Source organism: Tachyglossus aculeatus, chromosome 17 (genome assembly GCF_015852505.1).
Source record: "Tachyglossus aculeatus isolate mTacAcu1 chromosome 17, mTacAcu1.pri, whole genome shotgun sequence".
Classification (NCBI taxonomy): domain Eukaryota; kingdom Metazoa; phylum Chordata; class Mammalia; order Monotremata; family Tachyglossidae; genus Tachyglossus; species Tachyglossus aculeatus.
Window position 1 is genome coordinate 43991567 of NC_052082.1, and position 22451 is coordinate 44014017.

The 22451-nt window shown below is 41.9% G+C and overlaps 1 protein-coding gene across 7 annotated transcripts in view; it reads left to right on the forward strand.

Annotated features, from left to right (window-relative positions):
- The window catches only part of BCAS3 (BCAS3 microtubule associated cell migration factor), a 718088-nt gene that overhangs the window by 57356 nt on the left and 638281 nt on the right, over positions 1–22451 (forward strand). For all 7 annotated transcript variants that reach the window (XM_038758926.1, XM_038758927.1, XM_038758925.1 and 4 more), the window contains exon 6: positions 9011–9092. In XM_038758926.1, coding sequence (XP_038614854.1) covers positions 9011–9092 — 82 coding nt within the window. The remainder of the gene's footprint in view (positions 1–9010; positions 9093–22451) is intronic.

Genomic DNA, 22451 nt, shown 5'->3' on the forward strand with positions numbered 1-22451 from the left:
TTACAGATGAGGTAGCTGAGGTGCAGAGAAGTTAAGTGACTTGCCCAAAGTCACACAGCTGACAATTGGCAGGGCTGGGATTTGAACCCATGACCTCTGACGCCAAAGCCCGGGCTCTGGCTTGCCTACTGCATCAGCCTCTTCACCGGTTTCCCTGCCTCTAAGCCTTTCTCTAGCCTTTCTTCTGTCTTCCAGTATGTGCAGAGCACTGTACTAAGCGCTTGGAAGAACATGATGCAACAGAGTTAGGAGACATGTTCCCTGCCCGTGATGAGCTTACAGTCTAGAGGGGGAGACAGACATTAATATTAAAGAAAGACATTAACGTGCATTAATAAAACAGTGCACATCTGGTGAAGAAAATCTTGATGCCACATTTCTGCCTGTTCAATTTTTAAAAAAGCAAACCAGGAAATGGTATTTTTTTGCCTCAGTTTATCGGGATCATTGAAAATCGCTTTACTTTAAAAATTCAGCTCTTTATCTTCTGTGTGTCACATTCTGAGCCTTATTCTGATTGGCCTGGAAATTGCCTGTTTAATAGAAAATACTAACTGAGTGCTGTTCCTTCCGTATCTTACTATCGAATGTGTCAAACCTTTCTGCTCTTTCTTCCTTACTGAAGGTGTTAATGTTAAAGTGGGACTAAAGCTGGTGTCCACTCAGCCCTTGCAGTTTAATTAGGGTTTTTAAGTGCTTATTTTTAAAATGCTAAATGTGGAGGTAGATAGATTAGAATAATTGTGGTATTTGTTAAGCACTTACTATGTGCCAAGCACTGTTCTAAGTGCAAGAAGGTACACTCTTCTGTGTAGAGAGCCTGTAACTCTTTCACTGCTGTTGCCCCAGATTTCCAATGGCGAGTGCAATCTTGGGCCTTTATTATCTCTACGGCTACAAAAATAGTGGATATTCAGATGGGAATGATGACATCATCTGCCATGAATCAGGGTTGCTCTAATAATGGCCTTTTTATGTAATAATAATAATAACTATGGCATTTGTTAAGCGCTTACTATGTGCCAGCACTGTTCTAAGCTCTGGAGAAGATATAAGATAATCAGGTTGTCCCTCTTGGGGCTCACGTCTCAATCCCCATTTTACAGCTGAGGTTACTGAGGCCCAGAGAAGTTAAGTGACTTGCCCAAGCTCACACAGCAGATAAATTATAGTTGGTATTTATTTTGAGTCAGCCTTGCTTTCTCTGAAGTGACAGTGATTTGCTTAGAGCAGTGTTCGGCACATAGAAAGCGCTTAACAGATACCATCATTATTATTACGTACACATCATTCAGGCATCCCAATCGAGGAAAAACAAGTCGCCCTAAGTGCTAGAAAATCAACGGCAGACAACTCGGCCAGTGAGTTATTCAGTCCGAGATTGAACCCTAATTCTGCAGCATGATATCCTGTTAATTTTTATCTGGCCTTCGACGTATTAACTATCAGAAACTAAAGTTGAAAACATGAAAACAAGGCTCTTATTTTCCTCGAGGGAAGTTCGGAGCAATTCGACGTTGCTTTGATAGAGCAAATTGGTGAAGACCCAAAACCTCGTGATGATTTACATAGCAGATTGAGTTTGGGGATAGTGTCACTCTCCTGGACTGTGGAAACGACCTCAGAAATTTCCCCATTTTGATCAGCTTCCTGTTCTGCTTACTCTGAGCTTCGTTATTACCCTGCTTGAGGCTTGCGATTCGGGCAGTGAGGTTTCAACTTCACATTTTTTTGCTCTTTTTCTTGGTTCGTATGTCATTTGCATATTTTCACCATACGAAAGCCATTTTCTCTGGTTAGAAGATATTTTTTCCCTACAGTGTGAACAAATCATTCTTTGTTCTCCTTATTGTGGCCTAAACTGGTACATCCGGTTTATGCCCCAAACAACAAAAACCTGTCATCAGAAATTAAAACAACAGCATGAACAAAGGCCAAGAACTACGCAGAGCTCTTAGGGACTCTTCCTCCCTCTTTGCTTCCATTTCCAGATTGACCAAAGTGGGCATCAGCTTCACAGCGTGACAGTTATCGTCTTTGGTGTAGAAGTAAAGTTTTGGCTCTCTCAGATTCTCCAGAGGCCCCGGAAGATCCTGTCATCTTAACTTGCCCTCCCTGCTTTGAGAAAGAGCTTTCAAATGAGCCTTTGGGCTCTCCCAGTAATGATAATAATGACAGTATTTGTTAAGTTGCCAATACTTATGCTGCCAATTTGTACTTCCCAAGCGCTTAGTACAGTGCTCTGCACATAGTAAGCGCTCAATAAATACGATTGATTGATTGATTGATTGATTAAGTGCTTACTATGTGCCAAGCACTGTCCTAAGAGCTGGGGCCGGTTCCCAGCTTGGACGCAGTCCCTGTCCCACGTGGGGCTCACAGTCTAAATCCCCATTTTCCAGATGGGATAACTGAGGCCCTGAGAAGTGAAATGATTTGCCCAAGATCACACAGCTGACAAGTGGCAGAGCCGGGATTAGAACCCAGGTCCTTCTGGCTCTCAGGTCCAAACTCTATCCACTACACTATACTGCTTCTCAATGCTCTGCGCATAGCTCTCAGTAAATACCGATGAAGATGGTGATGATTTGAAGCACTATTTTGGTCCTTTGTCCATTGTCAGTTTCCAAATTGGTTTCTCAATTTGAGACTAATTTAGTTTCTGAAACTTACCAGTGAACAATCTTCTCAGCTGGAGCTTAGTGAAAAACAGCAGCAGCAGGGAAGCCCGCATGGAGACATAGGTGACCTCAAACCTCATTTTTTCAGTTGTTGCGTTGGGTTAAGCCCTGCCCCTATTTTAATCCTCACATATTGAACATGGCAAAACCATCTAAGGGTCATTCCACCCATTTTATCCTGAAGAGAAGCAAGGAGTTTGTTACTTCTTCTGGATCTAAAAATCCCGCTGGATCAAGCATTCTCTGTTAGGAAATTGTTGAACATCTATAAATTGTACTAGACTCTTTCTCTTCTGTCTCTTAAAGAGAATACACAAATAAAGGCTGATGAAGGGGGGAATTCCAAAGCTCCGTCTGAAGAATTCGTGAAGGTTGGGAAGGGAATACTATGATTAGTGCCGACCTTTTTTTCCCCTTTTTATTTGCTACAAGCGCGGAGGAGCCAAAAATAGGACCCTCCTGGGGACACATATTTATTTGAAAATGATTATAGGGAATGTGACAGATGCAGATTTCAAAATATTTTTCTGTATCAGCGCAAGCTCTTGGGTGTATTATGTCATTCAATAATAATAATAGTAATGGCAATTATTAAGCACTTACTATGTGCAAAGCACTGTTCTAAGCGCTGGGGAGGTTACAAGGTGATCAGGTTGTCCCACGGGGGGCTTACAGTCTTAATCCCCATTTTACAGGTGAGGGAACTGAAGCACAGAGAAGTTAAATGACTTGCCCAAAGCCACACAGCTGACAATTGGCAGAGCTGGGATTTGAACCCATGACCTCTGACTCCAAAGCCCATGCTCTTTCCACTGAGCCATGCTGTTTCATATTTACTGAGTGCTTACTGTGTGCAGAACACAGGACTAAGCGCTTGGAAATTACAGTACAGCAATAGAGACAATCCCTGCCCACAAGGGGCTTTCAGAGTGGACGGGGGAGACAGATAGCAAAACAAGTAAACAGTATCACTTGTAGTAAATGAAAATCTTCATGGTATTCTTGGCATGCCAAGACAAACGTGTGGTTTTTCTCCAGCGAAGGTGGAATCAGCAGAGTTAATGTAAAGACTTTTTATTTTGCCTGAAATGGGTGGGACACAAGTTGAGGACCAGGCATGCTTTCAGGGTAGCATGATGAGCTGAATTAGTTCTTTGGTGGAATAGTACAAGGATTGCAACTTCAATATTTTGTCTAAATCTTACTGTTTCATTTCATTATTAGCTGTTCATCTAAGGGAAGCACCTTAGATGAAGAGAATTATAATCATTGTGGTCTTTGGTGCTTACTGTACACCAGGCACTGTACTAAGTGCTGGGGTAGATACAGTGTAATACAGTGCTTTTGCACACAGTAAGTGCTCAATAAGTACAATTAAATTAGTGAGTGCATGAATAATACAAGATAATCGGATTGGACGCAGTCCCTATCCCACAAGGGGCTCACAGTCTTACTCCCCATTTTACAGATGAGGTAAAAGGGGATTAAGACTGTGAGCCCCACATGGGACAACCTGATTACCTTGTAATCAAGCGCTTAGTACACTGCTCTGCACACAGTAAGCGCTCAATAAATATGATTGATTGATTGATTGTATCTCCCCCAGCACTTAGAACACTGCTTGTCACATAGTAAGCACTTAACGAATACCATAATCATCATCATCACCTCAGTCTTTACGGGGCTGCGGAAAATACGGGGAGCAGCAGAGGACTCGGGGTGGCTTTGGACACCCTCTAGACTTTAAGCTCGTTGTGGGCAGAGAATTTATCTGTTATATTGTAATTAGTAGAAGCGCTTAGTATAGCCCTCTCCACACAGTAAGCACTCAGTAAATGCGATTGACAGGCTTTGGAGAGTGTGGGCAGGGGCAGGCTGGGATTGAGAGGCATGCCCGGTGACCTTTGCCATCCGCACAGCTGCTGCAACTTTCTTCCCCCTGCTGCAACATCTGTTCGGCAGGTGTCTATTAGGGAGGTACAGGACGTGACAGGATAGATAGACAGCTCCTGTCCCCTGAAGAGACGCTCCACCCATCGACCAATCCCTGATCTGAATTGAGCACCGAATTCCTCCGTGCAGAGTGCTGAACTAAGGTTTTGGGAGAGTACCGCCAAAGCAAAATCAATCAATCAATCAATCAATCGTATTTATTGAGCGCTTACTATGTGCAGAGCACTGTACTAAGCGCTTGGGAAGTACAAATTGGCATCACATAGAGACAGTCCCTACCCAACAGTGGGCTCACAGTCTAAAAGGGGGAGACAGAGAACAAAACCAAACATACCAACAAAATAAAATAAGTAGGATAGAAATGTACAAGTAAAATAAATAAATAAATAAATAGAGTAATAAATATGTACAACCATATATACATATATACAGGTGCTGTGGGGAAGGGAAGGAGGTAAGACGGGGGGATGGAGAGGGGGACGAGGGGGAGAGGAAAGAAGGGGCTCAGTCTGGGAAGGCCTCCTGGAGGAGGTGAGCTCTCAGCAGGGCCTTGAAGGGAGGAAGAGAGCTAGCTTGGCGGATGGGCAGAGGGAGGGCATTCCAGGCCCGGGGGATGACGTGGGCCGGGGGTCGATGGCGGGACAGGCGAGAGCGAGGTACAGTGAGGAGATTAGTGGTGGAGGAGCGGAGGGTGCGGGCTGGGCAGCAAAAGACACAGACCCTGCCTTCAAAGAACTTACAGTCTAATGGGATTCACCTGAAGCTTCTGTCCGAAGCAAGTGGATCCCCTTTGTACTCTTCCAAGCGCTTAGTACACTGCTCTGCACCCAGTAAGCGCTCAATAAATATGAGTGAGCGGCTAACTCTTTTGAAGAGAAAGGATAGAGAGAAGCAACACTCCTTCCCACTCCTCAAAGTTGTTGTCGTTGTTTTTGTTGTAGTATTAGTAAGGACATGGCGTAGCAGATAGAGCACAGGCCTGCAAGTCATCATCATCATCAATCGTATTTATTGAGCGCTTACTGTGTGCAGAGCACTGTACTAAGCGCTTGGGAAGTACAAATTGGCAACATTTAGAGACAGTCCCTACCCAACAGTGGGCTCACAGTCTAAAAGTCAGAAGGTCATGGGTTCTAATCCCGGCTCTGTCACGTGTCTGCTCTGTGACCCTGGGCGAGTCACTTCACTAAGCAGCATGGCTCAGTGGAAAGAGCACGGGCTTTGGAGTCAGAGGTCATGGGTTCAAATCCCGCCTCCGCCACTTGGCAGCTGTGTGACTTTGGGCAAGTCATTTAGCTTCTCTGTGCCTCAGTTACCTCGTCTGTAAAATGGGGATTAAGTCTGTGAGCCCCACATGGGACAACTTGATTACCTTGTATCTACCCCAGTGCTTAGAACAGTGCTTTGCACATAGTAAGCACTTAATAAATGCCATTATTATTATTATTATTCTCTGTACCTCAGTCACCTCATATGTATAATGGGGATTGAGTCTGTGAGCCCCACATAGGACAGGGACTGTGTCCAACCCAATTTGCTTGTATCCATCCCAGCTCTTAGTGCAGTGTCTGGCATGTACTAAGCCCATAACAAATACCACAATTATTACTATTATTATTATTATGTATATATGGTTGTACATATTTATTACTCTATTTATTTATTTATTTATTTTACTTGTACATTTCTATCCTACTTATTTTATTTTGTTGGTATATTTGGTTCTGTTCTCTGTCTCCCCCTTTTAGACTGTGAGCCCACTGTTGGGTAGGGACTGTCTCTATGTGATGCCAATTTGTACTTCCCAAGCGCTTAGTACAGTGCTCTGCACATAGTAAGCGCTCAATAAATACGATTGATTGATTGATTGATTGATATTATTGACTATCCAATGGGACCAGTGTGTTTGGAAAAGCATAACAGATGTATACATTTCTCCCTGCCCATGGGCAATGTATACTATGAGTGTGTTAATACGGCCTTAAGGGCATCCAGGCACATTTAAGCCCAGCAACTTTTGAAAATTTGTTTTTCATTTTCTTGTTTACATAAAAGGTATTCAGTTTTTAGCCACAATTAAACATATTAGTGTAGTGCAGTAAATAATCTGCTCCTCTTTTATCCTGCTAGCCACTAACATTTAATAACCGAAGTAAGCAGAGGCAGCGATTAGTGCATCAGTAGTAGAACTGGATTGCTTAAGTGATGCACTGTTTGAAATATGTCGATGTAAAATGACAGGGATAGGCCATTTCAGGAAGTTTTTTGAAATGTAAATAATAATTGTGGTTTTTGGTAACCACTTAGTATGTGCCAACACGATACTGAGGTCCCACATGGGGCTCACAGTCTGAATAGGAGGGAAATAGGTATCGAATCCCCGTTTTGCAGATGAGGGAACTAAGACCCAGAGAAGTTAAGTGACTTGCCCAAAGTCACACAGCAAACAAGTGGCGGAGGCAGGATTAGTACCCAAGTCCCCCAACTCCCAGGCCCGGGTTCTTTCCAATAGACTGTGTTGCTTCTGGTACAGAGAGGTGATCTGTACCATGTTCATTATTTTATTAGAAGCATATCTTCAGCTTTGCCATGGAGTTTAGGGAGCAAGAAGTCTCATAAGTATTTTTCCTTTTTTTTGTCACATGAGCAGTGAGAGGCGGTGCTATTATTTTTAGAACTAACTCTGACAATTGTGGTAAAAACTACATCCTGTTCATCACAGAGTGCTACATGGGGCTGTGTTTTTGTGTCCAGAATATTAATTGTTGTAAGTTTAATAAACAACGTGATGTTTCTGGTACTTAATGAGGCACAAATATTATGCTTTTGGGAACCAAAAATAACCACGACTGGAAACTCCTGCAAACATTTTACAGGAAGAACAGTAGTTCGGAATTCTGGTTGACTGTCGATAGATTTCTAAGGATTTCGTTTTCAAATGTGTGCATTTTGGGCATTGTAAACTACTTGTTTGGCTGCCTCTTCCAAAATATAGACTGCCAGCCTGCTGCTGTTTGAATGTTTAGCCTCATTACATCTGTTTTAAGTTTTTGGTTATTTGGAACTAGTCTCATTACTCTGGCCATTTTCCTTAGTCTGACATTACGTCTAACACCAGGCACTTATGAAAATGCATTGAGAACTGCAGTGCCATTTACTGTATGCTTGGAAAGTTTTCGGTTAACTAATTCCACTCTAATCTGTTCAAGACATCTATCGCCATGAAGCTGAGTGTTAGCCTGAACTCCTACCTTTGAAGAGGAGTTGTTTTCACACGTAGTACACCAGCACACTTTAATCCAGTGACTCTTTAATGAAAGATTCAGTTCTATCATCAAAGGAGGTTTTGTTCCTGAAAAATGAAGCGGCTTACATTTCTCAGAATGACCGGAGGTGCCTACAGAGGGAAGTTTCAAAGAGTTGAAAATATCTTGCCCGATGGTGTGGGTGTGTATGCATGACGTTGGGGGAATGCACAAGTTATTGGGCGCCTGCCCATGGGGTCTGCTTTCTTGTTCATGCTGCTGCAGATAGGAGTCAGGTGATAGCTACCCGTGCTATTTTAATGCGGTGTGCCTGAGAAATGCAACTCAATTCACCTGGTTTGAAAATAGCGCAAGGGATCCATAGAACAGTAGTTGTTTCCCATCTACCGTTTCCAGGAAATGGTACTTGGACTCCCCGTCCCCCTGAACCGCACTTCCGCGTGGGTCACATGGGACATTTTGACAACAGGATCCTCTGCTTCTGAGCTGGGGTTGGGAGGAGCGGCAGCTTCTCAGGGGAGCAAGGCATTGGAGTCCTCCTCCTTGTCATTTAGAAGCTGCCTGGCCTAGTGGTTTGAGCAGAAGCCTGGGGGTCAGAAGGAGATGGGTTCCAATCCTGCCTCTGCCACTTGTCTGCTGTGTGACCTTGGACAAGTCACTTCACTTCTCTGGGCCTCAGTTACCTCATCTGGAAAATAGGGATCAGGAACTGTGAGCCCCATGTGGGACAGGGACTATATCCAACCTGATTAGCTTGTATCTACCCTAGTGCTTAGAACGGTGCTTGACACATAGTAAGCACTTAACAAATGCCACTATGTATTTCTTTTCTTTTTTTAAAGTAGCCATTAAAGCAATTAAAGTAGCCATTTCTTTTCTGGTTCAGAGCCAGCATGTGACTTTTATATTCCTTTACTTTCCAATCCCCTAGAAGAGTCACGTTGAACTCTGTAAATATTGAGCGTCTTTTAGCCCTAAGTGTATGATTACTATCCCGTATCTGTAACGGAAAGTTTTGATTAGCCTTGCAATAATGTGGTAGTGACACCAAGCAACCTTCAATTTACCGAATCGGTTAACATGGTTTCTCCTTTGTGACCTGCATTACAGATCAGCGGTGAGGCGCAGGAACTCTTTTCTGTTCGACATGGCCCCGTTCGAGCCGCTCGGATCTTGCCAGCTCCGCAGATCGGTGAGTTCGGAGCCCCTGAAGAATAAACCATTCCGAAAGAGATTCATTCCTGTTCTCGCCTTTGCATTTTAACAAGGAGAACAACGAGACAGCCCCTAATGTCCTCCTACTCTTTGCTTTGTGCTTGGAGTTACCTAGTTTTTCATCTGTAGATATAAGAATGTTAAGCAGATTTGGGATCGGCAGCTTGTTTTCAAGAATTGGCTGCCGGCATGATTCCCAAGTATTTCCGTGGCCTTTGATTGGCTAGAGGAGCATATCGTGAGCCCCTTAGGGGCAGTGTCTGCTGATTCTGTAGTAGTGTGCTCTCCCAAGCACTTAGTACAGTGCTCTGCATGTAGTAAGTGCTCAGTAAATACCAAGGATTTATTGTGCCCTAAACCAGGGAATCCTAGTCTGGTGAAAATGACTGCTGCCCTTGTTCCCTGTTCCAAGAAGCTCTGTTGAGGCAAATATAGTTGTGCTTCTAGGAGGCTGATATCTTTCCAGGGCCAAATTGCTTGTAATCCTGCCCTGTCATTTGATTACAACTGCGGCATGTGGGTGACACCAGTGCGATGGAATGAATGCTCAAGAAGTCCGAAATGATGTTTGGAGAGGCTTCAGATCGCATCTCCCTGCTGTATAGGTTGGGCCTGAAATCCGATGCCACTTTTTTCCCCCCATCAGTTGCATCTGTTGGCTTTGCTGATGTGGTTTTCTTTTTCTCTGTGTATTTAGCACAACACTGTCGGTGTATTTCCTAGATTAAATTTAGGTGACATCATCCAGTTCTGCATTGCCAATGGCCAGCTCTGTTGGCGTGCCAAACTTCTAAGGTGCAGGCTCGTACTATAACTAGATTTTCTTCAGGTTTATTGTCAGTCCAGTATCAATCAGTGTGGTATTTATTGGGTGCAGAGCACTCTACTAAGTGGTTGGGAAAATATAATGCGTCAGAGTTGTCTGCATCCCCGCCCACAAGGAGCTTACAGTGTACAGGGGGACCTAGACATTAAAACAGAGTAGGGATAGGGGAAATAGTACTAAATATATATATATATATATATAATAAACTAAAAACACATGTAGACATGGGGATTGGGTTGATTCAAGCGCTTAGTACAGTGCTTTTCACACAGTAGCGCTCAATAAATACGATTGATTCTAGCAAACAGTTCCCAATGATCAGGGATCACGTCTACAACTCTGACTTTAGGGCATGTCACTGTTTATTGTTGGGTTGTGCTTAGTACAATACTCTGCACACAGTAAGCACTCAATAAATATGATTGAATAAATGAATGAGTGCTGTATTCTCCCAAGCACATAGTCCAGTGCTCTGTGCATAGCGCTCAGTAGGTAGCAGCGTGGCATAGTGAATAGAGCACTAGAGTAATTGAAGAATCTTGCTGAATTTCTTTGGGCAGTCAGATTTAGGTAATGGTCATCAGAGCCCAGATCTTCAGAGGGGGTTAGATTATTCAGGTAATAGCATTGCTCCTTGTCTTCTTGTGCCTTTTGTTCAATGCTGTGGTTTAAACCCACATTTTGATTACAGGAGTCCTTTGTTATCAATATTCTTCCCATCCCAATTAACTCTGACTAGGCTACTTACAGAATTGGAGAGCAGGGAGTATTCCACTAGTTACTCCAATTTCCTTTCTCATCCTTTTTTATTTTTAAGGATGGTAGCACCTGTGGTAAAAATGGTAGCCACACCTGTGGGTATGTGGTGTGAGTATAAGTACACTGGTTAAAAGCCAATGTGTTATTGGTTTTGAAGTCAAGGTATATTTACATCTATTTTTTTTTTATTTTAAAGGATGGTAGCACCTGTGGTAAAAATGATAGCCACACCTGTGGGTAGGTTGTTTGTAAGTACATAGGTTAAAAACCAATGCATTATTGGTTTTGAAGTCAAGGTATTTTATATTTTTTTTTAAAGGATGGTAGCACCTTTGGTAAAAATGATAGCCTCTATGTGATTGTAGTGGAAACCTATGCGTGTGTTGTGTGAATATAAGTACACAGGTTAAAAACCAATGCTTTATTGGTTTTGAAATTGAGGTATTTGACATCTTTTTAATTGAACTTCATTATTAGGTACCATTATACTCTCCTGCTGGCCCGTACCTTTAATTTATTTTTGTCTGACTCCCTCATGAAATAGTAAGCTCTGTTACAATAGAGTTCATATCTACTATCTCTGTTGTACTCTCCCAGTCTTCTTAATACATAGAGTAAGTGCTCGATAGAAATTACTGATTGATTAATTAAAAATAGTTTCAGAATTGAAGACATTGTTTCCCTGCTTTCTATGTGTGACACTTTCCCTCTTTACAAAATCTAGATGTCATTTCTAATTTAATCCAAAAACATTAATGTTTTTTTGTTTTGGAGTGCACATCAGCAAACAACCCCTACCCAAAATTAATTTTTAAAAAATAATCTTTGCAATGTTTTTTGAGAAAAATCACCAGTCTTAAATTTCTATTTCTGTCTCTCCTTTTAAGTTTGATTCAACTTTGAAGCCATAAGATGACACAATTTGAAGTGCTGAAATTGGATTGTTTCCCGATATTAGTTTTTTTCATATGATTGGGATGGAGTTAACCTTAATGATAACACTGCTACTACTAATAATCATTGTGGTATTTCTTCAGTGCTTATTCTGTGCCAATCATTGTACTAAGCGCTGGGGTAGTTCGACGATAAGCAGGAGATGCACAGTCCTTGTCTCACACGGGACTCACAGACTAAGTAGAAGGGAGAACAGGCATTAAATTCCCATTTTACAGATGCAGAACCTGAGGCACAGAGCAGTTAAGTGGTTTGTCCAAGGTAACACAGTAGGCTAGTGACAGAGCTTGGGATTAGAACCCCATTCCTCTGACTCCCGACTCTTTCCACGAAGCCACGTTGTACCACATTGTGTAATTTTTTCTCTCTCTTTAAAGACCCCATTTTATGGGTTAAATAAGTTCAAAATGAAGCATGAGTGAGGGGAGCAAGTTTTCAAGGATTCAAAAACAATTCTGGAGGTTTGCCCTTTAAACTACAGCTCACAAACATAAATATAGACCTCTTCCCTCCTAGCACTTTCTGCTAGTCCAGTTGTTCTTTTCACTTTTATCATTAGGTGTTTTTCTAAAATTTACCTTTAAAAGACTTACTTCCAAGTGTTATATGCCCCAGAACCTTCTCTCCTTTGTCTCCTAGCAACATGGGATGTATCCAGATTTTAGCATCCTTTATTTTGAGAAGGAAACTTTAGCCAAGAAAATATACCCTGTAACTTCCGCGACTCCATTATTCCCTTACATGAGGGATGACCCAAACCTTCATATTGACTCTGACAGTCCGCAACTTTATGATCACTTTTGCAAAAGCAAGAGAGCCACTGTTATTCATTCATTCATTCAGTCATATTTATTGAGTGCTTACTGTGTGCAGAGCACTGTACTAAGTGCTTGGGAAGTACAAGTTGGCAACATATAGAGACGGTCCCTACCCAACAATGGGCTCACAGTCTAGAAGGGGAAGACAGACAACGAAACAAAGTATATTAACGAAATAAAATAAATAGAATAGTATGTTATAAAATGAGCCCCTAAATGCCAATTGTAATTTAAGACTTGTCTTCCAGTATCTTGCCCTTTTGGTTCGTGGCAAAGAGTTGCCTCTTTCTTTTGGAACCTTAAATTGGAAAAGCAGCCAAGTAAATAAATATGTTTTAACGTGTCCCTCTATTTTAAACACAAAAAAAAGAAAGGAGAGGGAAAAGGGAAAAGAGGGCTTAGTTGGGGAAGGTCTCTTGGAGAAGATGTGGTTTTAATAAGGGTTCGAAAGTGGAAGAGGGTTGTTCGGTCAGATATGAAGGGGGAGGGAGTTCCAGGCCAGGGGTAGGGAAGAGGGCAAGGGGTCGGCGGTGACATAGGTGAGATCGAGATACAGTGAGTAGATTGGCGTTAGAGGAGTGAAGCATGTGGGCTGGGTTGTGCTATCACTATCGCTATAATCAATACCTTTGTGCAAGTTCCACCTCCTGAAGTTTCAGGACTGAGACATGTTCAATGTTTTCCGTTATCTCTGTGGGCCAAGCATTATGCTGAACTCAACAACTAAAACCATGTAGATAAAAGATAACCTTTTAGACTGTGAGCCCATTGTTGGGTAGGGACCGTCTCTATATGTTGCCAACTTGTACTTCCCAAGCGCTTAGTACAGTGCTCTGCACACAGTAAGCGCTCAATAAATACGATTGATTGATTGATAACCTGATAAGAGATGACCTTGACTCACTCCTATTTGTACATATTTATTCTATTTCTCTTATTTTGTTAATGTGTTCTGTTTTGTTGTCTGTCTCCCCCTTCTAGACTGTGAGCCTGCTGTTGGGTAGGGACCGTCTCTTTACGTTGCCAACTTGTACTTCCCAAGTGCTTAGTACAGTGCTCTGCACACAGTAAGCGCTCAATAAATACGATTGAATGAATGAATGAATAAGGGAGCACCAGGTATTATAATAATAATAATAATGGTATTAAGCATTTATGTGCCGGACACCGTTCTAAGCGCTGGGCTAGATAGAAGATAATCGGGTTGGACACAGTCCCCGTCCCTCGTAGAGCTCACAGTCTTAATCCTCATTTTACAGATGAGGGAACTGAGGCCCAGACAATCGAAGCGACTCGCCCAAGATCACGCAGCAGACGAGAGGTGGAGCTAGGACTAGAACCCAGGTCCTTCTGAATCCCAGGCCGGTGTTCTATCCACTAGGCGAAGCTGCTTCTTTCCACTATCATATCCCCATTCTGCAGATGAGAAGACTGAGGCATAGAGAAGTGTGACTCACCTAAGGTCCTACACTGGGCCAGTGGGAGAGCTAGGATTCAAACTTAGATCCCCGACTCCCTGTTAAGTGGTCTTTCCGATAGGTTGTAGTCCTTGGAAGAGCAGGCCTGTCCCCCGGTTTGGAGAGACCCTTTGAAAGGCAGTTGGTTTGCTGAGCTGTTTTTGAGCCATTACTCCTGGCGTCTAGATGAGAATCTTTGCAAGAATAAATGTGGCTCCATTCTCTAGGGTGTTAGATATTGCAGTGTAAAAATGAATTTATTCTAGAGTTTACCCGAGCAAGGAATTCACATTATCACTTCTCAGAGTGATGCCGATTTATTAAAATGTTCAAAGGTTGCTTTTTCTTTTGGGGAAAAATGTTAAGTATTTTCTAAAACTTGTAATACTGTAAACAGCCCACCCATGAACTTAAATATCAGCTGTTGTTACTTTTTCTGATGTGAATGTCTGCATACATGTCTGGTCACCCCCAAAGTTAGCACGGATGGCGAATGAAAAATTTGTTGGCTTTTAAGTTTTTCCTCTTGGGCTTATTTTTTGGGTAGATTTTTCAAAATGACCTTTCCAGTTTGGGGGCTTTCAGCATTTCCCTTAATGTACCAGTGGCCACCTCCTACTTCGCAGGCGACTTAAATGTGGTTTTATCAAGTTCAGAGACCAGCTGTCCAGTTTACTCAACTATATTGTTTCAGAAATTCCGAGGCACCCCCCAGAAGGGCTTGCTGTAAAATTTCAGCAACTATGTATAAACAAGTAAATCCTTTCAAAAACCGAGATTATTCAACCAAAACACAAGCAATCCCTAAAAGTAGGCCAATTCACATTTGCTTACAATCAAATCTAGTATGTCAGAAATGGGGCTATTATGTTTCCAGAAGAGCAAACCAACCTATTGACATTTTAGCTTGCTAAATTGGAAAGCCTCCGTCTTCCCTAAAACATTAGTTCTGCTCCTCCCCTGGCACTTTTTGCTGTAGTAACTTCACAGGGATAAGACTTACAGCACTGAGGCCCCGAGGACTTGTGATCGTCGAGTATAGTGTTTGGCTAAACCAGTGGCTTAGGTAGATTGTGAGTTGGGTCAATGCATTCTGTTTTTCTGAAGTTTTCTTTGATTTTGGCCAGAGGAATGGTCAAAAAATGTCAGTGGGGAAAGAATCTGACAGAAAGCTGCGTGAGGCGGCTCAAGTGCCATTGTAACTCCTTGTGTGGAACAAAGATGAGTCCATTAGCCAGTTTATTTTCAACACCCCTGTGAAAGAAATCTATATTACCTTCATTTTGTGTCAAAAGAAACTGAGAGACAGTAAGATTAAGTAATTTACCTAAGGTCACAGAGTGGCACAGGATTGGCACAGAAAATGAACCAGGATTAGAACTTGGGTCGTCAGACTCCCTGCCTTGTGTTTAACTGCCTGGCTTTGACTCTGTCTTTCAATCAATGAATCAGTCGTATTTATTGAGCGCTTACTGTTACTCTTTCGGCCCAACGGCATTTGGTTATTGTGACTGTGACCACATTATTGTGGTTGCACTTCTTTAAAACTGGGCTAATAACCACAGGAATTTTAAATGGAAGGTATCTAGGCAAATAAGAAAAAATGAAAGATTTTAAATTTTCAGTGACAATTCCGTTTAAAGATGACTTTGTTGGCTATACCCAAATGATCATGTGATGCAGAGGTAAACCTGCTAAGCTCTTGGATTTTTTGGAAAGAAAAGTGCTAGGTAAATTATAAGGCGGTGGTATCGTTTCTTGGGAAATGTGAACCTGGAAATATTTTGAAACGTAATGGAAAGCCCTTCCATGAGGCTTTGGTTTTTTCAGTATTGGAAATAATGTAGTGATTCAATGAAGTAAGTGAATTAAGTGAAGAGAAATATTACTCCTTTCCAATATCTAAAAATGACCAGAATGGCCAAATCTACATCAAATCTACTTGATGGCTTACACAGTGTTAAAGCAACCCTGCTTAATTTGGGTATTGGACTCCATCATCAATTCCAGTTTAATGCTCCCCAAATGTCATCTTTGAGGTGAGGGCTGCAATTTTTTTTCCTGTTGCATTAATTGAGCGCTTACTATGTGCAGAGCATTGCATAAAACGCTTGGGAGAGTCACTTAGCTTCTCTGAGCCTCAGTTACCTCATCTGTAAAAGGGGGATGAAGACTGTGAGCCCCACGTGGGACAACTTGATCACCTTGTATCCTCCCTAGCACTTAGAACAGTATTCTGCCCATAGAAAGTGCTTAACAAATGCTATTATTATTATTATTATTATAAGTGCGATTGACTGAACAAAGAAAATACAGAATGGGCTCAACTATTAAAAGAACTCTTTCACAGGAGCTTCTATGAAATCATGTTGAGCTTGCTGCTGATTTAGTACCGTTTGGTGTTTTTGCTTTGGTGATAGATTGTTAATGAATAGCACTGAATGCAGTGGTTTTCAAGTGCCCCATTATCTCTCTCAGATTCTCCACAGCCCCATATCACCCTCCCATCAGAGGAACAAAGAATGGGGCAAGATTTCCATGCCTTTGAGAATAGAGCAATACTAACATCTTTGTTTTGCCCATTTTGCAGTCTACTTAAAACAGTGCTAGGTGGACATTGAAGTGAAAAAAAGGAAGACATAATAAGGAACAAAAAAGAAACTTAGCTAATTTTGGTACAGTCCCAAGGAGGAAGTTTTGCTAATGGGTAGTTCCAAAGCTCAAATGATGTCCATTTTCACTTGGCCTAATGATTATTGCCTTTGTTCAGATATAGAGCATGGATTGTACAGACTGAAGAAACAAGTAATTTGGAGAAGTCGCATAAGTTTTATAAAAATACGTGCAAAAATTGTGTTTTTGAAATTTTGGGGCTGTGTTTCTATGATTCACACACAACATCTGCATAGTAGTCATATTACCCTTTCCGGTATTTAAAAATGACACAAATGGCCAAATCTCCCTTGAAGCTACCTGATGGCTTGGACAGTTAGCAGCAGTAACGACAACCTTGCTTAATTTGCGTATTGGACAGAATTACACACCTGGGCACTAAATTAACAAATCGCCATGCTGGATGTCTACAAATATCCCTCAGGGAAACACTTTTTGCAGTAGTTTCATTTATGCTGCATCAATAGTAAAATTAGCTTAATCATTTACTGGCTGATTTAATTTATTCATTTTTTTTACTGTGAATCACTGATAAATTAAAGCCTTTGACTGAATACTGAGGCAAGCGCAGTACAAATGAAGGAGAAAATAAATGAAAATTGGTCAACAATAATGATAATAATGATGGTATATGTTAAGTGCTTACTATGTGCAAAGCACTGCTCTAAGCGCTGGGGAGGATACAAGGTAATCAGGTTGTTCCACAGGGGGCTCACAGTCTTAATCCCCATTTTACAGATGAGGTAACTGAGGCGCAGAGAAGTTAAGTGACTTGCCCAAAATCACACAGCTGACAAGTGGCGGAGCCGGGATTTGAACCCATGACCTCTGACTCTAAAGCACGGGCTCTTACCACTGAGCCAAGATGCTTCCCTAACAAGGTTAGGGAAGGTTTTCAAAACAAGGTTTAGAAAAAAGCCTCGCTTTGTAGCCCAGCAGCTTCACGTCTGGCCTTTTAATTTGCCGTCGTTCACTCTAAATTGCCTAAATTTAGACCTTCCACAAAGATAGTGGTTACATCAGAAAAGTATTCAAATTAAGTTCACAGTAAATTAAGTGAAATCTTTTAAAAACATGTCTCAGTCTCCTTTTACATGAGGTGGTATAACTGATTCTTTGATTAAAAGTTCATAAAGAGCATTATTCACCAATATCTGGAATCGGACAAAAGCGAAGTTGTAATAAGAAGCAACTAACTAACACATGAGCTCTAATGAATTTGAACCATATAAAAGGAATTGTAATGGAGCTGCTGATTGCCATCAGCGAGACTCAAACATTGTTTAACAAAGAGCTGCAAAAAAGAGATTGTTGAATGTGGGACTGGAATGAATCTAGGAGTAGATGTTCATTTGAGATAACTCATTCCCTGCAGTGAAAGGAAAAACTTTCACCAATTTCATTCCTGTCCAAGTAAAAATATATACTTTGGTTGTCTTTTTGTCCCTAAATGTGGTGGGATACCTTTTTTTTTGCCTTAGACTGTTTTATAAATCAATCAGTAGTAGTTGTTGAGCGCTTACTGTGTGCAGAGCACTTACTGAGCACTCCTGAGTACAACCTAACAGAGTTGATAGACATGTTCCTTGCCCAGAACAAGCTTATGGTCTAGAGGGGGAGGTATACATTACTATAAATAAATATAATTAAGGATATGTACATAAGTGTGCCGTGGGGCTGAGGGAGGGGTGAAAAAAGGGAGCAAATCCAACTTTTACCAGGTGAATTGCCATTTTGGGGGGGGTGGGGGAATCTGAAATCATCAATTTTTATGCATTCTCTGGAGTTCTCCGGTGTGGCTTAAGTAGCACTAGGTTCTTTAGCTGTATTAATCCTCCTATCTCCCTAGTTGCTCTGCCTGGTTTCATAAATATGTTAGAACACCCTTTGGGTACAAAGATCCTTTGGGCAAGAAACTACTTATCTTTGTTAGGTGAATTAGTACTTTTCAAGCAGGATACCTTTCAGTAAATGCATTTACGCCTTCACCCTGGTTCACCATGGAGCTGGCACTTTATTTTCATCTTTAAACTGAAACCCAAGGAGCTGTTTGCCATGAATTATAAAAACAAACCCTAGCTACCCGGGCACTGAACCCAGACCTACCGGCTTCTAATCAAGTGGTCTGTGGCCCATGGTGCATTTCCTCTTTTGACATTTCCTACTGAAAGAGCCCCCTCTTCAAACGTGCAATTTCCAATCCGTTTTGACTCGAGGTAGTTTAAAGTTTGATGTATATTAGGATAGATCACATGGTTTCCAAAGAGGTTCTTGTCAATCAGATTTCAAACCCCAAGAAAGCTGTGAACTTTCCAGAAGAGTTCTGGTAGGTACCATGCCTTAATGGGCTTTCTTTCCTCGGGCAGAAAACTCAAAAGGAAATGACTAAATAGGTGGATGTGTTAAAGGATTCACTCATCTCTTTTTACTTCCTTAGGCAGGAGAAGGGCCTTGAAACCTTTCCCTCTCAGGAGCCCTGGAAGCGGATTGAAAGAGCACCTAAGTCAAATATAGTCAGGTTTAAATCAGCCTTCACATCCCCCCAGCAGCCCACACTGCGCATATACAAAAGATTGCCCTCCCTTGTGTGGAATTTGTCGTTCGCAATGTCAGGCACTGTTATTGCTTTTCCTCTTTGCTTTTGCCTTCTTCTCTCCCAGTATTGAGCCCAGAAAGGGCACTTACTATGTGCAGAGCACTGTACTAAGCCCTTGGGAGACTGCGGTCCAACAGAGTTGCAAGAAGACACATTCCCGTGCCCACAAGTCTTTGATTGGCGTGTGCTAACTGGATCCCACTGCAGCTGGTGGGTCCCAGTTTTTCCACGAGGGCGTTTTGTCTGAGGTTTTGCAAGAAAGTGGAAAAGATCCTTGGAACCCTTACTAAGCCACTCTGAATAACGAGAGCCCACAATGCCTGGGGAAATGAGGGAGGATCAGTGGTATCTGCTGGCCTGGAGGTCTCAGAGAGATTTTGTTCTCTGACCCCACCCTCCCCCCATTTTTCCTGTTTATCATTTAGATAAATGATAAATTTCACAATGTTTCCCCCTGGGTACAGGGGAACTAGGGGAGAAGGCGGGATGGCTCAGGGCAGACCATCAACACTTCTGCAAAACTGATTCAAGCACACGCTCTTTTTGGGCAGGGAATGCAAGGAGCATAGAACACAGGTCTGGGAGTTAGAAGGACCTGGGTTCTAATCCCGGCTCCACCACTTGTCTACTGTGTGACCTTGAGCAACTCACTTCACTTCTCTGGGCCTCAGTTCCCTCATCTGTAAAATGGGGATTAAGACTGTGAGCCCAGTGTGGGACAGGGACCGTGTCCAGTCCGATTTGCTTGTATCCACCCCAGCGCTTAGTACAATGTCTGGCACATAGTAAGCACTTAACAAATACCATCTGTGCCTCAGTTACTTAATCTGTAAAATGGGGTTTGACTGTGAGCCCCACCTGGGACAGTGACTGTATCCAACCTGATTAGCTTGTATCTACCCCAGCGCTTAGAACAGTGTTTAGCAAATAGTAAGTGCTTAACAAATTCCATTATTATTGTTGTAAATACAACTGAATTTATATTTATATTTATATTGAATTTATATAATATATTGTATAATATAATAATTATATATAAATAAAGTATAATATATAATTATATACAATGCATAATTATATATAATAATATATAATATATTATATTGAATTGAATTTATATTTATGTATATATATGTATATACGACTCCCCCCCCCCCCTTTAGACTGTGAACCCACTGTTGGGTAGGGACTGTCTCTATATGTTGCCAATTTGTACTTCCCAAGCGCTTAGTACAGTGCTGTGCACACAGTAAGCGCTCAATAAATACGATTGATGATGATGATGACTGAATGAGAAAGCTAGACCCTCCTGCCAGCAGTTGTCAACCAATCATGGTGTTTATTGAGCGCTTACTGTGTGCACAGCACTGTACTAAGTACCTTGGAGAGTAAAATACATCAACAAACACATTCCCTGCCCACAGTGAGCTCACAGTCTAGAGCGGTAGATGGACATTAATATGCCTAAATAAATAAATGAATTACAGATAATGTGCTGTGAGGATGGAAGGGAGGATGAGTGAAGGGAGCAAGTCAGGGCGATGCAGAAGGGAGTGGGAGAAGAGGAGAGGAGGGCTTCGTCTCGGAGGAGATGTGCCTTTGATAAGGCTTTGAAGTGGCAGAGAGCAATTATCTGTCTGATATGAGGAGGGAGAGCGTGCCAGGCCAGAGGTAGGATGTGGGCGAGAGGTCGGCGGTGAGATAAACGAAATTGAGTTACAGTGAGAAGGTTGACATTAGAGGAACAAAATGTATGGGCTGGGTTGTAGTAAGAGAGTAGTGAGGTGAGGTAGGAGGGGGCAAAGTGATTGACTTTAAAGCCAATGGTGATGAGTTTTTCTTTGATGTGGAGGTGTTGTTACTGTTGTCATGATAATCGTAGTGATGATATATATATATATATGATTATAGTGATGATGATAATAATTATAATAATTGTGGTATTTGTTAGACACTTACTATGTGCCAGGCACGGTACTAAACCCTGGGATGGATACAAGCAAATCAGGTTGGACACAGTCCCTGTCCCACATGGAGTTCATAGTCTTACTCCCCCATTTTACAGATGAGGGCACTGAGGCCCAGAGAAGTGAAGTGATATGCCCATGGCCACACAGTTGACAAGTGGCGGAGCTGGGATTAGAACCCAGGTTTTGTTTACTGGTGTTTGTTAAGCGCTTACTATGCGCCAGCCACTGTGCGAAGCTTGGCGGTAGATACAGCAGTTCTTATTTAGGCCTTTTCTTTAAACTTAAGGAGACTCAGACACTGTCAGTGGTCACTTTTCTGCTTTAAAAACCACAGCCTTTCCTTTAGTGACTTCTGCTTCTGTAAATGTCTGGTACAAAATTTTCCTGGATCACAAGTCAGCCATACCTTTCATTTTCCCCTCAGCCCTGTTAACCACTTAATACAATACCTCCAACGAACAGGATTTATTTTTAGGGTGATAACTCATGTGCTCTGTCGTTAAACTATCACAGCCTTAGCATGTTTCAGACCCTGGTGTTTGATAGTTCTCATTCATCCAGGGTATTCCAGCAAACCCACGGAACCTCAGCGGCTGACGGAGCAAAATGTATTTTGCTGGAAACCGTAAAATAACCGAAACCTTTAGGTTGCACAGGATGAAAATCCCAACGTCTAATAGCATGTATAGGCAACCGCTTGGGTGGTTTAGTGGTTTTAAATGCCTCTCTCTCTTTCTCTCTTTCTCTGTGGAAATAATTATCTGTCATGAATAAGAATGCATCCTAACATCCGACCAACCAGTAACCATTGAAGCTCAGTTTGGGCAAGAGCTAAGTAGTTTGTGCAGGTGTGTTGAGCGTATGGTGTGTCCCATCTGGCTGGGTGGGGTGACAAAGTTTGAAATCTGTTTGCGTTCACAAAATCTGTTCTATAATTTTCCTGTTTCTCAAGAAGGATTTTTATATGTGCCACATTGAAAAAGCATTTGAATGTTCTTTTTTGGATGACAGCTTTTTTGCGAACTTTAGTATTGGTGTTCTAAACTGGACTGATACGGCCTCAGACCTCACCACCTTGGATAGCAATTTTAAAGCAGTGTGTCATCAGCCCTGACTCCACAGGGAATGAACTGATTTGAATGGCATTATTTTCTATGAAAGTAATTTAACATGATTTTGTGAGTTGACTTTCCTCAAGAGAGTGAACTGTTGGAGCAGCAGGTAGATGTTATAAGAAGTCTTGGTAAAATTTGAACGCGAAGCTTCTATGATTAGCCGGCAAC